The following is a 17,855-nucleotide window of genomic DNA, read 5'->3' on the forward strand; positions in this document are numbered from 1 at the left end:
ACAATAAAAACCAATGCAAATACTTACAACCAGTAAAGAGTTACCTTTCTGATATGCTCAGAAGGCGATATCACTAGTGTTGAATTAATACACACACGTAACGCTCTAAAGTGATAGTCATTTCGTGCTGTTTCAAGTTTTTTTTTTTTTTCTGTGTAGTCCTTGCTAAAAGTATCACTTGATATTTAAAAAGAATAATCTTTATAATATGAAGCGAGAATACTTTTTCCTTAAAGGCGTGTTTTATACGTCGTTCGATTTACATGTCGGCAAATGCGGTATATCAAACGCACTTTTACTATTAAATATTTTAATTTGTGTTCAGCTTTTAAATGTATTATCTTCCTTGTTCTGTCCATTCATCTCTTTCTTTCTTCTTCTCTTTTGTATTGACGCTTCGTGTAATTGTCGCCGTTCTTCAATTCTTCTCTTTCTCTATCTTTTCCTCTTCTTCCTTGTCTGTCCTTCCATCTGCGTTATGTGTGCTGTATGGTGAACTTGTTCCACTGCGAGAAGTCTGGGTGGAAGAAAATTGCAGCTGCAAGACCAGCTATCCATGACTTTGCCTCTAAACTTCGTCGACAGGCTGGCCACAAGAAGAAGGATGACGCCAAAAGGAGACGTCGAAGGTTCTACCGAGCAACGTCAGAAGAAAAACCTAGCTTTCCTGTTCAACAGAGAAACTTTTACAACCACGTGATGGAAAACAAAGAGATTGTTAAAACGATGGCAATGCTCTCTACATGTACGCAGTATGTAAAGAAAGTAAGATCAGGTTCAAGGTATATTAAGGAACATTCTAAAGATAGTTGATATACATATTAATTTAGATAATCAATACTTTTCTGACCAGAGTATATACTCTTTTATTAAAATTAAAATAAGTCGTGGCAGTTTCAATAACTTATCTTCATCAGACGTTAACTGGCAGAAATATTTTTGTAACGTTAAGTTATTATTGTTGTATAATTTTAATTATTTCATTTTATAATTTTTAAATTTTAATATGTAAAAATAAGGTACTGTTATAACTCACTGTTTTATTTTAATTTTTTTAGTATAACTTTTTTATACGCAGATGAAATTATTGGAGATTATCAGTGCGGATTTAGACGAAATCGATCAACTATCGACCAAATATTTACCATTCGCCAAATACTCGAAAAGAAGTGGGAATACAATACCCCGGTACATCAACTATTTATTGATTTTAGAAAGGCTTACGACTCGGTTAGGAGAGAAACATTATACAACGTTCTTACAGAGCTTGGAATACCGAGAAAGCTAATTAGATTAATTAGATATGTTTAAGTGAATCCCAAAGTAAAGTCCGGGTAGGAAAATTTTTGTCCACGAGCTTCCACGTCGAAAATGGCCTGAAACAAGGAGATGCGTTGTCGCCATTATTATTTAACTTTGTGCTGGAATACGCCATAAGGAAAATCAAAGATAACAACCAGGGCCTAGAGTTGAACGTCATTCACCAGGTTATGGCATATGCTGATGATGTAAATTTAATAGGGGATGATAGGGGAACAGTAGAAATAAATGCAGAGATATTATTAAACGCTTGCATACGGCAAATTGTGGAGGCGTTAAAATATTAAATAATACTTTTGATAAAGTGGATACTTTCAAATATTTAGGATCAATATTAACAGACAAAAATGATATTCACGAAGAAATTAAATGTCGACTAAAAGCAGGGAATTCGTGTTACTATTCGGTTCAAAATCTCTTGTCGTCGCGAATTCTGTCGAGGAATTTGAAGCTTAAAATATATAAAACGATAATCATGCCTGTTGTTCTGTATGGTTGCGAAACATGGTCGCTTACTCTGAGGGAAGAACATAGACTGAAAGTATTTGAGAACAGGATCCTGAGAAGAATATTCGGACCCAAGAGGAACGAGAATGGGGAATGGCGGAAGCTTCATAACGAGGAACTACATAGTTTATACGGTTTACCCAACATTGTTAGGGTCGTCAAGTCTAGGAGGCTTAGGTGGGCAGGTCATGTAGCTAGAATGGAAGAAAGTAGAAACGCTTTCAAAGTCTTGACTGGTAGACCCATAGGAAAACGACCATTAGGAAGACCTAGGCGCAGATGGGATGATAATATCAAGATGGATCTCGCAGAGATAGGAATACAAAGTAGAAACTGGATCCAATTAGCTAAGGATAGAAGTCAGTGGAGAGCTTTTGTGAACGCGGCACTGAACCTCCGGGTTCCATAAGCCATAGAGTTAGTTAGTTTTTTATAACTTTTTTATAATCATTATTATTTTCACTTTTCTCTTTTATTATTAAAATGTTACTTCAAATATTTTAATAAATTACAGTCTCTTGCTCTGGATCTTCATCATATCATTGTGGCATTGGAGTTTTATATTTCCCATCTAAATGTACTAAAAGTCTTTCACCTGTTAAAAAAAAAAAAAAAAAAAAACGAACAATGTATTAAATTTATGCAATCTGTTTATAAAATAAATATGAAAATAAAAAGAAAACAACAAAAAATAAAATAAATTACATATTAAAAATTTAAAATTATAAGATGAAACAATTAAAATTATACAACAATAATAATTTAATGTTATGAAGATATTTCTGCCAGTTAACGTCTGATAAAGATAAGTTATTGAAACTGCTACGACTTATTTTAATTTTAATATGTAAGTATATACTCTGCTCAGCAAAGTATTAACTATTTAAGTAATAGTTCCAGAGTCAGTATGAATGAAGTTTCATATCAATTTAATGGAAATATCTGAGAAAAGGAGTACCTTATCAGATTAATATACCGTTAGACCACCATTCGCCCTCAGAACAGCTCTGATGTAACGTAGAACGGAGTCATAGAGGCCGTGAATGGTAGCAAGTAGAATATTACAGCATTCTGCGTGCAGTGTATCACTCAATTTCGTGAGAGAAGATGAAGACGGAAATTTGCATCGGATTCGTGTATCCAAAATTAACCACAGATGTTCAATTGTGTTTAGATTCGGGAATTAGACGGACCAGGGGAAGTATTCAACTTTACCCCGATGTTGCTCAGACTTCGCTGCAACAGTTCCAGCTTTCCAGCTTTGTGAATGGGCGCATTTTCATCTTAGAGTATGGCATCATTACTCGGAAACAATACCTGGACCATAGGAAACATTAGTTCCCTATAATGGCGACATATTCATGGGTATAACACGACCGGTAGCGTCAGCATATGACCCACTGGAAACCAGAATATTGCAGCCCACAGTGTCACAGAGCCGCTCGCAGACATTGCGGATCATACGGTTCTTTGGGGGTCCTCCACATATAAATACGGTCCGTGATTTAAAATAAGGTGAATGGTGACTCATCCGACCATACCGCACCTTTCCAGTCATCAGTGGTTTATGTTGCACGCTCACAGCACCATTGGTGTCGTGCTAAAGCCTGTCGTGATGGTTCCTTATCAGCTGTTTCGCCCGTGCAACCCGATTCTGCATTTTCTTGTCTCGTAACCCGCGGCGAACTATGATTGTCAACACAAGTTGTAGGAGGTGATGCTTAAGTTCTTCTGTCACTTGCATCGAAATCGCACCACGGTTCTGAGTGACAACCCGTTTTAATACTCGTTGGGACGTGTTACTAAGAATCCGACCACTATTCCTCTTTGCTGATCTGGTTTATAGGCCATCATCCCTTGTGACACACCCTACATACTTGTCTCTTTCATCACGTTCGCACAACATAACCGAACATCAAGAATTTGCACTTTTAAGAAATCAGAGAGGGCATCCGACATCATCTGCTCAATTCATTGCACACTGAGCTACTTCTACTACTTCTCACGTAGTACACGGTTTGCCATAACACAACACTAACAAGGCTAGGCACTGCGGTACCCGCCTGACCATTGTCAATCCAGACATTTGACGTATTTCCAACTCGAGCTGTTTCCATTAAATTCATAAGTAGACTTATCTGTAGAAATGAGTATGAAATAAAGAAACATTTGCAACCATGTGATAAAAACTAAAGATATATATTTTTTTAATTATGGCAATGCTGTCAATGTGTATGCAGTATCTGTAAAGGTAAGAATAGGTTCAAAGTATGTTTAAGAAACACGTTAAAAATAATAAAATTGATTACAAAGGCAAGAAATGTTTACAATCACGTGATGGAAAACAGAGATTGTTGAAGGCGATGGTAATATTTTCTGCGTGTAGGCAATATGCGAAAAAAAAAAGTAAGAATAGATTTAAGGTATATTAAGGAACACATCAAAGATGGTAGAAACGATTATACCATATAACAAAAATATTTTTACAGTTACCATGATGGGAAACAAATAGATTGTTAAAAAGATGGTTATGCTTTCTACTTGTACAGAGTATGTGTGAAAGGTAAGAATAAATTCAAAATATATTAAAGCAACATTTCTCATGTTGTGGCCCACGGACTACAAGTGATCCTCGTGATTTACCCTTGTGGTTCTTTCAGATTAAACATTAGTCTGAAAGGGACAAACAAAAGAAGAAAAAAAAAAAAAAGAAATAAACTTCAAGTGAATTCCGTATCACATACTATAGTTGAGAATTTCAAATAAAGTTTCTCTTTTATACTCTCTTTTGTCCCTCATTCTTTTCTTTCATCGTACCTCCTTTCACATCCGTCCGAAACAGTTATTTCTCAAACAACATCCCAACCACTCTCTCTTCCTAATTAATCCTAAAATTATTCTTTTCCCTTATGCCAGGCTTTCCCAACCTGGGGTCCGCAAGACGATCTCAGGGGGTCTGGAAGCCAATCTGAGAAACCCACACACACGGTGGTGAGAAATACACCATTTTAAGTTAAATGATCGAATTAATAATTACAAGTCAATTTGTGTCATTTTAATCCTGACATTTCCAACTTAATGCCTGAAAGACAATACCAACCATCACATTGACTGAAGTTGTATACCTCGATTAGTCATATACTCACTATCATGTTAACCTGTTGAAGTAAATACATTTCATTTTTTTTTTTTTTTTTTCAGAAAAATACTTTGTTTCTATACCTGATGGGTAGGCTATTGTACTTTAGTTTTGTTTCGTATTTGATTTATTTATATATTTGCAACATTTTAGTCAAGGTGTCCGGCACCAGGTTCAAAACCTAGGACCACTTGATTACGGAGTAGATATCATACCACTCTAATATGATTATACTACATCAAAGAAAAAGAAAAAATACCCACACGCATAAAGATAAAATTATATACACAGTACATATAATATGAACTAACATGGGAAAGAAATATAAATACTAACCGTATATATTGCAAGAAGTCCTTTACATGTATTGTAGACTCTAAAAACGGGCCGCAGTGTGGAAAAGGTTGAGAAAGACTGCTTTATGCTATTTCCATCACTTCCTTATAATCCAGAAAGTATTCTCTATTTTTCTTCACCTTATGTTTTGAAAATTTCTAATTGTTCCCTACTGCTTTTGCGTCTTCCTGTACTCCTTGTCTATAGTGTAAAACTTTGTCTCATAGGTAGAGCATTTAATAAAAGAGCGTCCGGAATCGACTCCCACTACCAGTTTTATTATAAAATCTTCCACTATAAAAGTATTTTCACAAAATACTATACAAAATAATCTCTCTAATATGAAAGGTTAGAAATAGGTAGTCTTTGACCGTAAGGTCGCAGATAGGATCTCCACAGAGCCCCGTAGCAGGCTAAGCGGCTGAGGTTAGGATTCCCAGACAGAGCTCCGTAGCAGGCTAAGCCAGGAGATAGGATAGGCGTAGTCCCGTAGCAGACTAGAGGCCTGGGGTTAGGTTACTCCAAAAGTCCCGTAGCAGACTAGAGGAGGGTCACCAGAAAACTGGTGTCGAGTTGTCTTCGTCCATCCAATTTATAGGGTCCTTTGGGTGGCGGTGGCGCTGCTGCTCCGATGTCTTCTGTTCCGTGGGAGCTAGAAGCCGTCGTCTGCATGTGGCTGTAGATCCATCTGGTGGAAGATCCTCTTGCCGAACCACGTGGTGGTATTTGCAAACACTGATGCGTGGAACTGTTTGTTTATAATATCACATAGGATATTACAATAGAGTATAATACTCTACTCGAAAGCTTCTTTTTCTTAACTCTTTTCGAGAGACTTACACTCTTCTTCCTTCTTAGTCCTCATTGCGCCCATTCTTGCTTTTATTTGATACGCGCGCTTCATGTCTTCACAGATACTGCTACCTAGGCACTGATGACTAATTGTCATCTGTTCTAATGACTAATTGTCATCTGTTCTAATACCTTCTTCCTTACTTCTCTCATATTTGATACAGTGAGTTTGAAACAAGTACCTAATTCAGTTGTAAGAATTATTTACAATCTGTGGACAGAAATCTTTAAAGAGCTTAAGATAGAAAGCTTAAAGACAGGAACGTCATTTCAGATTTTGCTTGGGGGGGGGGGGGGCAAGATCCCTTGATATAAGTAAAATTTCGCGTTTTTCACTAATTTACTACTATTCTATTGATAAAATCTATATACATCTCAAACTCAGGGGGATCAAATGCCCCTCCCTGCCCGCCCCTGCTTAAATATGAAATATTTCCAAAATCACCAAAAGTGGACGTGGTTTCCTTGTACAGTGAACGTTGTTAGAAAATGTTATTGAAATCATAATTGACGTAAAACAAAAAGTTTTATATATATTTATCTCATATCTACGGATGCAGGTGCGCATGTAGATAAAGATGTTGCGAGTGCAAATAAAGATAGAAAGTCTGTAGATAAGACACGCATAGGGATACGATATTTTATATAAACACAGACCTCTATTCATAGTTTTAATGAACTCGATTGGTATATTATTTGTATCTGCTACTTTTCCGCTTCTTATCTCAGATATCGCTTTCTCAAATTCAATAAAGAATCATAAATCCTTTATCATCCTAATTAACTGTATTTTCCTCTTCAACATCTGGGCTACGTGATCTATCCTTGCTTCTATACAAATTCTCAGTGTACTCTTTGCATTCTCCCCAAATTTCGTTTCACATCCTGATGTATTTTTATTTTTATATGCTACTGTCATTTTAATGTTCCCTTGTATCCTTCCAATTTCGATAGATTTCACGTACCTGTACATTTCGTTATATTTTACTACTCTTTCTAACTACCTTACGACATTCTCACATTTTAGTTTGTAAAATTCTTCCGTTGCTCTGTCTTCGAAGTTCGTGATTTATGTTTCAGTACATCTTTTTGTTTCTTTTGTATTATCCTGTTTTCAGTCTTTCCTTTCTCTTATTTTCTGCAAAATCCCTTCTCTAGCCCATGGTTTCTTCGCCATTTTCTATTCATGTTACTCTATTATTTATTCTGCAACTTGATGAATGCATAGTTGAATTTACTCCTACTGCACAACACTAGCTACCTCTATCTTTTCCGCGTTTACTTTTCTTTGTCTTTACATGTGTATTATTTATTTATTTATTTTTATTTTTATTTTATTTTATTTTATTTTATTTTATTTTATTTTATTTTATTTTATTTTATTTTATTTTATTTTATTGTTTTTATTTTTATTTTTTATTTTTATTTTTTTTAATTTTTTTTTTTTTTTTTTTTTTTAACCCAACGTCTTGTTTCTTGCTTTACTCCTTGGTTATATTATTTAATTGGATATCCATTTCGGCCAGCACAAAGCAGTCAGAGAAAATGTCGGTCTTGGATATATGTTCACTTTCTTTGTGTTACTCCGATAACTTTCCTATTTGATACCTTGCCATCTATTCAGGACTTTCGTGTACGTCTTCTTCTCTTGTACTGGTTGAGTCAAGTGTTCCAAATTACGAGTGAATTCTGTCTGTGAAGATTGACCAATCTCCATCTTCTCTTTTATTTCACTCACCCGAATCATATTTATCATAGAACTTTCCTATATTTCCCTAATTTATTTTCTCATAATTTATTTCTATTTTTTAAATTGTTTCTGGAGTGGTCGGTGCTTACGTTACTAGCTGATTTAGAAGAGTGGTTTGTGTGTGTGTGTGGGGAGGGGGTAAGCACTTCCTGGGCAATGGATGACTTTTACATTAAACAAAACAGAATAAAATAGTTCACTATTATAATTAATAATTAATTGTAATGTATTTAACACCATATTACAATAATAATAATAAATTGTAATGTGCTGCGAATAGTATAGCACGCAATGTTCGAAATGAGTCAAGGAAAGTAAGAAAATAGTTCTTACATTTTGTTTAATTTCTCTTTACATCAGGATGTAATTTTGCACAATTGTAGAGGGGAAAAAAGCTAGTACACAAACTGTAATTTTAAAAAGTAGGGGAGCACCGTTCTTCCACTTCAATCGCTTACCATGTGAACATTATGTCAACTGCTGTGAGTAGCATGTTTGAATGATAGAAGTACGTGTCAGTTTAGAGCCTTACAACGACGCCATCGTAGGAAACAATTAAATAATAACAGTTAGCAGGGAAACGTGCTGATGTCTGTGTCACAGAACCAACTCAACTTAGAAGGAAAAAAAATTTTTGGGAGGGGCGACCTGTCCACCCACCTTATGGGTACGCCACTGGCTTACGTCTTTATTACTGCTTGGTCCTTCTGTTACCCTCCAAGTCTTGACACAACAACCGTATCATTATCAAATTCTACTCTTAATATCATCTCTTTCAGACGCTTCAGCAGAATTATTCCCACACTATTATGATCATCTTTGTCAACATCTGAGTGAAATATCATACATCCACGGTTTCTCAATTCCCCATTACCTTCTCATTACTACCTCCCTTTCATTTATCTTTCTTTTTCCTTTTTACTGTTTATTTAGGAATATCCTGTCCCAAAGAGAATCAATACATGCCCAGTTCGCACCGCTTCGCCAGAACCGGTTGTTAAAATATTTCGAGTTCGCAGAACCGTTTGTTATACCGAGACATCAACACACACACACACACATCCACATGATCTAGCCAAGAGTAAAAGAAAGAAGCCAAACAAACTTGTGAAATCACCTCTGTACTTTCCCCCTCGCTTGCATTGTTGTGGAAAGAAACAACTTTGAATTGTTTCAATTCAATGGACAGTCAGAAATTTGAGTATGAATTCCGGAATACTGAGATATGTGAGTGTAACGAATGTGATACTTATCTAATGACTATTATGTGTGTTACCTACCTGTTTTTGAACGACTCCAATATCTTCATTAGTTCCGGAGATATGCACCTTCGAAGCAATGTGTACGAAATAACCTTCGAAGCAATGTGTACGAAATAGAATGGTCTTTTCATCGATATCTCGATCAATTACTTGTCATGACCCATACTATTATTCCATAAAATATAGCCCTTTCCTGGCGGGACACCCTATATATATAAAGAACCGGTTGTAAAAAAAATTAGAATAGTACCACTGTTTATGCCAGTACATTTCTTACGCGTTGCAGATTTTAAATAGGCAGTTTCTAACGTAAAATATATTACGTGAAATATATTGAGTGGAAATACTTGAGAGTTATTTCTTCTTTTTTCTTATACTTTACTTGTCCTTCTGATGTTAGTTCAAACAACAACATTCCATTGCAATAGTGGCCAGACATTCTTCAAAAGTAGAAGACTTTGGTTTCATGTGGTTAAATACTAGAGGCATTCTATTTCAAGTGTACCCTCGGAAAATATGTGAAAAATACTTCAGCTACATCCCCGCCAACCTCTTAAGGACGAAACTTTCTCTTTGCTTTGGGGAAAAAAGTGAACGACCTCGGCTGTGTTTCCAATTTGTCATTCAGTGGTTTGGTCTTGACAAGTGAAGATCGTAGGCTACTTAGAAATGGCTAACAAGATAGTGCACAACGAAGCCCATGAAATAATACGGAATGTTTCAATGTGGAAACCCTGCCCGAATCCAGTTATTGAAAGATCTCGGCCAAAGCAATTTGTCCCTCCTCTTTCGAGGGAGGTACTGGAAAACACACATTGACAGCAGCGTCAGTGGAAAAACACTTGAAATCGAAAGACTCTACCAAAAGTTCTTGAATACATTCTTTAAGAAAGTAACAAGATACTACAGTAATAAGAATTAATTTGTAAGTAGAAGCATAATAATGACAGATTGTCATGAATCGTTATTTTTTGTATCTATTTGTTTCCTAGCAACTTGAAAATAGATAAGGCGATAATAAAAAAAAACAACGTTTATTTTCCAGTTAACTAATAACAGATATCCATGCTCCAATTTTTTATAAAATAAAAGTAGCATTTGTTGTACTTCTAGTGAAAATATTGCACTGAGAAAGACATGAAATAGAAATTCTTAGTTGTTTCTTTTTTTTTTTTTTTTTTTATTATGTAGGATCTAACCAGTTTTCTTAAAAGATGGAAGTGTTATAATTTCCTGTGGAAAAATGAACAATTGCGTAAAGAATTGAATCAAGCTAGTCTCACAGAATTTGAATCGTTGTTACATCTTCATGTGGATATGGATCAACAACTTCTTATGGAGCCTGATCTTCACGTTTTCGGATGCCTTGCAGTTTCTACAGGTTGTTATTACATATAATATGTAGATTGTAAATTAGCTTAGATAAGTAGCTTTTGTTGGATAAGTTTTTACTTGTTGAAGCAATAGTTTTCTCGGGTGCATTATTCAGAATCTATTAAACCATATAGCACATTACATTAATCCTGATATGGGTAGATTATTAAAAAAAAAATCATTTATTTTTCTTTTTTAATATTAATAATGTGTTGGATTGGTCTTAGACTCTGTTTGTTATTGAACTACAAATGTACCCTTCTATTACCTTACTTTTAACATCCTGAAATTGATTATCTTTTCCTCTCAAAAATTAGAACCTGACATTGATTTTTCCAGCTCCAGCCACTTACGAAAAAGGACCTCACTATCAGGGCCGACCCTAGGCAATTTGCTATCCCGTGCAATGGCATCTTTCCCCTCCCCCCTCCCCCGAGAAAGAAAAAATCTTAGCCACAATTTTAAGTATGCTACCCTATTATGAACAACGAAGAGGAGGGAAGTTCACTCGCACTCAGAAAGGCCTAAACACTACAAATACAAACTCGTTCTGTCTGTTTTTCTTTAAATAATAATGTATTATGTTAGTGAAAGATAGCGCACACGCACACCTGCAGAGGGAAGATAGTAATCCTTTTTATAGAATTCAATATCAAGCTTCTTCAATCTCAGTATATCAGTTTACAATTCCAGTACAACTCGCTCTTTTATCTTTATTTCTTGATTTCCCTTGTACACCTGTTATTTTTTTTTAAAAAAAAGAACTTGTTTCCATCTTCAATGATAAGAAACTTGTTTGTGACAAAGGCAAGACTAGTTTTGATATCAAAACTGTGATAACTAGTTAAATGGAACAGGTGTTCGCTACTGTTCGAAAATTGAGTTCTTGTGTTTAACAACAATCAAGCAGTTCATGCTGGGATTTGTTTGACCATTTGCTTTAGCACTGTCCATATAATCTTAAACTAATGAGGCCTTAAACATGATTTATGAATGCAGTATCGAAATGGAAGGTCAGCTTAGTAAATTTATCTACCATCATCACGAAGTCTGTTTCCAACAAGAAATATTTTTTTTTTAAATAATATAGTTATGACAGATTTTGGCGCTTCTCGAAACTTCCCACCTCGTGCAAATGCACGTGTTGCATATATGGTAGAGCCGGCCCTGCTCAACTATTAAACACTAAAATCCGATAGCATATTAAGTCTAGACTGATAGCGTGGGCTTGAATTCCGCTCTCTTGGAGGTAAGATATTATGGTGGTGAACCGCCTTTATGGTGAAGTTGATCTTACATGATGGTCTACAGATACACTCGCCAATTGGATAGGTTTCAAGCTCCGGTCAATAGTATATGTCCTATTCTTCATAAAGTGTTCTCCAAGACACATAGCTGATTTTATATTAAAATGGCAACAGTTATGCGCATTCAACGCTGCACATATCTGATTTTCTTTCTGACCCCTAACAAACAATGAATTCGTTTTTTTCTCTCTCTCCCCTATAAAGTAATAAATTTTACACATAGCAGTTTTTAAGAGCGCAGCGACGATATATCGTTACTTTTGTAATACCATTAACAGCCTTGACCATGTGTAAAATGTTTAAAATTTCTTCATTATATGTTTAAATATAAATTGTATTTGTTTCCTTTCCAGAAAAATTGAAATTTGGTCTTCTCACTGAAATAAAATCTTGCACATACGCCATCGGTCAAGCTTTAAAAAAGAAGTACAAACGAGAAATGGACTACGTGTATGCAGTAATGAGTGACATGGATCGAAAGCTAGAAAGACCAATCAGAGATCTTGATGACGTAAGACAAGTTATGGATATTCTTAAGAAAGTTCGAGAGCAAGAAGTTGACATGGAGTTAAAAATTGATCCTGTAGAGGTAAGGTTTAAGTTAGTTTGTTTATTTGTTTGCTAATACCCCGAATCTGTATCAAACAGAAGTTTACTTAACGTTTGAACCCATAAATATGGACTATCACATGCAAATCAAGGATCAAAGATACAAAAGATTTTTTTTTTCGTCACGTATATTGAGAAACGATTTATTTGGTCGTCATATATAAAAAAAGTTAGAAAAACTTACTTCTCAATGCGTCCTACTTTTGAAATTCCCGTACAGTTTCAACAAGTCTACTTTCCTTCCTCGGCGACTATTAGTACCGGTCAATGGTACAAGATGGCACTGTTCTATCATAGAATGTGATGTAATTTTACAGTAAGAATTTCAAAACTACTATATATGTATGGGGCGGGAACGTGGACTTTACGTAAAGATGATGAAAAACGACTGGAAGCATTCGAAATGTGAGTGTGGAGAAGAATAGAAAGAATTAGTTGGGTCGAGCGGAAAACGAATGAGTGGGTGTTAGAAATGGTGGGGGAGAAAAGAACACTTTTAGATATTGTTAAGAAGAGGAAGAGAAACTTGCTGGGACATTGCCTAAGAAGAAATTGTATCATGAGGGACGTCCCAGGGGGTATGGTGGCGGGAAAGAGAGGCAGAGGGCGAAGGAGACTACAATTAATGGATGATATAAAAACAGAAAGATCATAAGTGAAGACGAAGAGGTTAGTGGAGGACCGTGGAGCATGGAAGCTTCTCAACTGCTGCAAGTGACCTGCCTGTAAGGGCAGAATACCTATGATGATGATATATGTCAATTTCGTTCTTTGAGTGACAGTTTTCCTAGTTACTTGCATGCGTGCAGAATGTGCCCTCTCTACATATTTGATTCAATTTATGTATTATGATGATCATAAATTTATCATGTATAAAAGAATTGGAAGAAAAGTAGTACTGGTCACCCCTTATTTTGGGACAGGGCAGGAACACTTAAGAAACCAGTGTGTTTGTAGAGAAACCAGTGACAATCTTAGAATATGAAAATCTTTGTAGCGCTGAAAGATAAAAATAAATAATTATTCTTGTACTTGTGTAAAAGCTTATTTTTTTATTTTACATATTATTATTTTTTAAAAAAATTTAAGAAACAAACGTGAAAATTAAATAAATAAAATCAAACTGACTAACATTGTTTCCCTTGTCTGTCTTTTAGGAAGCTTTCAATGTGATTACACGATACGACATTCCAGTAACACGAGAAGAACTTGACCAAGTAGATAATCTGAGATATTCGTGGCAAAAGCTCCAGGCAAGAGCACTTGATGTCCACGTTCTGCTTCTGACAATGCAACCTCACTTTGAAGATGATCTCAGCAGAAATTTGATCAAGTTTAAACAAGACAATATAGATTTCTGCAGCGACTACAGGAACACAGGACCAATGATGCCCGGTCTCTCTCCAAGAGAAGCGTCAGACAGACTGGTTCTATTTCAGGTAAATGTTTTCATTTTATAATGAGACTAGCCCTTGGCTAGGTAGGGGCTCTGCCTCCAGAACCCCACAATTGCATCAACAGTGAATTTCGTGCATTTGCTCTTAATATTTCTTAAATTTAGCCAGCTGGAGGCTTCGCCAGCCTTTGCTCGACCTACGACCTCACACCTCTTAAACCCACAATTTTACCGAATTTCAAGTTTCTTTTCGTATTCCAACTATCTAGAAGATAAGATTCTGTATCCCAAGAAAATGATATAACGGTAGACATCATTTAGCATAACATGGGAATTTCTTCATCTCCCCTTTAAACCCCTTAAAAACTAAAAATATTCACTTTTGGCAATTTGCCTGTAGATTAGTCCCGGAAGGCTACAATCATGACAAATTTCATCATTCTAATCCTGCCGGAAGTGTCTAAAAATTTTGGTTTATAGAAAATGTCCCATATAAATAAAATGGGAAAGATTATTTAGTTTCCCATAAAATTACTCTAAAGTTAGAATTTTTTATTTTTGGTGATTAGTTGGGTAACGCTAACAGAAACGTAAAAGCATACCAGATTTCGAGTTTTTACTCCAATTCCAAGTACCTAAAATACGAGATTATAAGTCCAAAAAAAGGTCCATTTAAGTAACATGGAAATCTTTAGACCCCCTAAAAAATTAAAAATATTCACTTTCGGCAATTTTTCTTTGAGTTAGTCCCGAAAAACTACAATCATGCTAAATTTAGTCATTGTTGCCCTACAGGAAGTGGGGTGTAGAAGATGTTCCATATAAATAACATGCGAAAAATTTTTTAATTGTCCATAAAACCACTCTAAAGTTGAAAATTTTTATTATTGGTGATTTACTTAGATAACGGTAACGAAAACGTACAAGCATACCGAATTTCAAGTTGTTATTCCAATTCTAACTACCTAAAATATGAGATTATAAGTTTTAAAAAATCCATTTAAATAACATGGAGAATTTCTTCATCCCTCTTTTAGACCCCTAAAACTTATAAATATTCACTTTTGGCAATTTTCTGTTAGTTAGTCCCGAAAAGCTTCAATCATGCCAAATTTCAACTTTCCACGTCAACCGGAAGTATCCCTTTATTTTATGTCAGTTCATGTAGTTTTATATATAGTTAGGAAAAGATGATCAAACAGCGAGGAAATTGTCATCATTTTGTATGTGTAGAGAAATAATGGAATATTTTTTACAAAAAGTATTTTCAAAGAGGGCTAGCACTTTTAGAAATTAAATGTTATTTCATTTCACTGAAAGAATGATTTGAGTTACTAAAATTTGGACTAAAACTGTTGTAATACTAATAGTGCTCATATTAAATATGGGCCCTAGATCAAAAACTATTCTCTGGTCTTTGTTTCAACATCCTGGTCGTTTGACAACTCAACTCTTTAATAATAATAATAATAATAATAATAAATTTTCTTCAAACCTACCTCTAGTGCCTTTGTCCTCATTGCCTGCTCCCTATGAATAGCACTACTTTATCTCAGTGAGTGATCTCGGACACAGAAATATCTGCTTCATTATAGACACCTATAAGTTGTTTGCACCAATATTCTAAATTAAAAAGTAACAGAGACAGTATTTTGTAAATCCTTCGCCAACTGGATCCAATTTCTACTTCGTATTTCTATTTCTGCGAGACCCATCTTAATATTATCCTCCCATCTACGCCTAGGTCTTCCTAATGGTCGTTTTCCGATTGGTCTTCCAGTTAAGACTTTGAAAGCTTTCCTACCTTCTTCCATCCTGGTCACCCACCTGAGCCTCCTAAACATTGTTCGGCATAAGCTCTAAACTGCGATAAACAAAACCACGTGAAACTAAATCTCGCTGATTTGCTGTTGTCCTACCGACGCTTGTACTCCTCCGCAAAATAGTTCATGTGATTGGATTATTACTTTTACTATGAAGCTTCATATAAAACTGGTATATTATTATAAATGTCAAAAATATAATACGGATTATCTAATAATACTGCAATCGAGTATGTTAATGAAACAATAGAAATAAACACTAAGCATGCGCAGTAATTATAGCGCCAATTGAACTGTGAAGGCGCGATCTGCTTTTAAAGTCTGAAAGATGACTGGCATGAATCCCGGTTCCGCGAGTGTTGTGGTGAAACACCTCAAGGCGAACCTTTACTCACTAAGCAACAATTGTTTACCAGCGAAATTCAAATATATTTTTTAAATCTTTCGAGCTTTTTCTTTCTTTTCCGCTGCTACTGTAAGTATCTGGACAACACGAGACAATATTGTCAAAATGCACGTGTATATTTTGCTCCTCCCCGTGGGGAGTGGGAGTGATACATCACTAGCCAATCGTATTTATGACAAGCGAAAGGATAAAAATATTTTGTTTATCGGAGTTTAGAGCTTACGCTGAACAGGGAATAGATTTGATAATCCTACAACATACTAATAAAAGAAATTCTATGTCATGTGTTTTAATCTCGTACTCATAAAATACTATATTTCTCAGTTCTGGTGTGCCATTTTGCAATAGTATATTTTCAACTCATAAACAAATCAAATCAAATAAAGCATTTAATTATATATATATAATTTTGAAGAGCAATGATCTTAATGTTAAGGCCTGATAATTTATAAGTTCAGGCACTCCATGCATACGTGGTTAATTGGTTCCATGAACTTTCAAAATCCCGTGTTCCCGGTCTATTTACAAGGGATTTAAATTGAATCAGTTCGTTACAAAAATATTGAATAATCAACAAATTAAAAGTTAAAGAAATAATTACTTTCATAAACTAAATAATGCAGAAAATCGTTTAAAACATATAAATGTTGTAAACAGATAGTCTAAAGTAACTCAGTCTACGGCCAAGGGAACCGTAGGTTCAATGCCACATTCATAGAAGCTCTCCATTGACTTCTGTCCTGAGTCAATTGGATCTAATGTCTACTTTGTATTCTAGGGTTGATAGTGGTCAGGGAAGTCAGGAAAATGGTGCAGGTCAGAGAAGTTCAGGGAAAAAGACTGGAAATCAGGGAAAGTCAGGGAAATTTTATAAAATAATGAGCCAACCATTGCTCAGATTTTTATGGGAGATAAGTAGAATGTACGTATAAGCAATTGATTACTATTTGTCTCTATAGAATAAATGTTCTCATATATAAATATTCGTTATTTATTCCTTATTTATATGTCAAGTCAACGACATCCGACACCTGTCATGAAAATCAGGGAATTTCCTGGCAAAGATCAGGGAGAAGTCAGGGAAATACATTTCTCCAGATCAGTAGGAACCCTGTATTCCTATTTCTGTTAGATCCATCCTAATATTCTCCTCTCATCTACGCCTAGATATCCCTAATGGTGTTTTTCTGAATAGGTCTTTTCCAGTTAAAATTTTGAAAGTGTTTGTACTTTTTCCTATTCTGGCTACTTGACCTACCCACCTGTGCCTCCTAGACGTAATGGCCCAAACAGTATTAGGTAAACTGTATATATTATGCCGTTCCTCGTTATGAAGTTTCCCCATTCCTGTACCAGTTGGATCCAAGTATTGGCCTTTAGGATTTTATTTTAAAATATTTTCAGTCTGCATTCTTCCCTCAGAGTAAGCGACCATGTTTCGCAACCATACAGTACAGTGTATAAACGATAATTAAGCACGTTTATATAATTTAAGCTTCAAGCTTTTCTATAGTATTTGCGAACGCCAAAGATTTTGAACTGAACAATAACACGAATTCCCTGCTTTCAGTCGATATTTACTCTTTTCTAGATATGGACAAGAGATTTCTTCCGTTGTAAATGAACTCTTTCAGTTTTTACGTTGTACACCATAAATTCATATGTCCTGGAAAAATTAGGGAATCCGTCTACTAGAGGTCAGTGTTCTACCACTGAACCACTGTGTTTCAATTCTTCGATTCCAAGTAATATCATCATATCGCAAGCCAATACT

The 17,855-nt window shown here is 35.3% G+C and overlaps 1 protein-coding gene across 1 annotated transcript in view; it reads left to right on the forward strand.

Moving 5' to 3' along the window:
* The first annotated feature begins 571 nt into the window (after nucleotides 1–571).
* Nucleotides 572–17,855, forward strand: part of Dhc1 (dynein axonemal heavy chain 1) — a 176,597-nt gene continuing 159,313 nt past the window's right edge. The window contains exons 1-4 of the mRNA XM_081764457.1: nucleotides 572–765; nucleotides 10,358–10,547; nucleotides 12,201–12,436; nucleotides 13,614–13,895. Coding sequence (XP_081620583.1) covers nucleotides 700–765; nucleotides 10,358–10,547; nucleotides 12,201–12,436; nucleotides 13,614–13,895 — 774 coding nt within the window. The 5' untranslated portion in view covers nucleotides 572–699. The remainder of the gene's footprint in view (nucleotides 766–10,357; nucleotides 10,548–12,200; nucleotides 12,437–13,613; nucleotides 13,896–17,855) is intronic.

Source organism: Thermobia domestica, chromosome 7 (assembly GCF_964235325.1).
Source record: "Thermobia domestica chromosome 7, izTheDome1.hap1.1, whole genome shotgun sequence".
NCBI lineage: Eukaryota > Metazoa > Arthropoda > Insecta > Zygentoma > Lepismatidae > Thermobia > Thermobia domestica.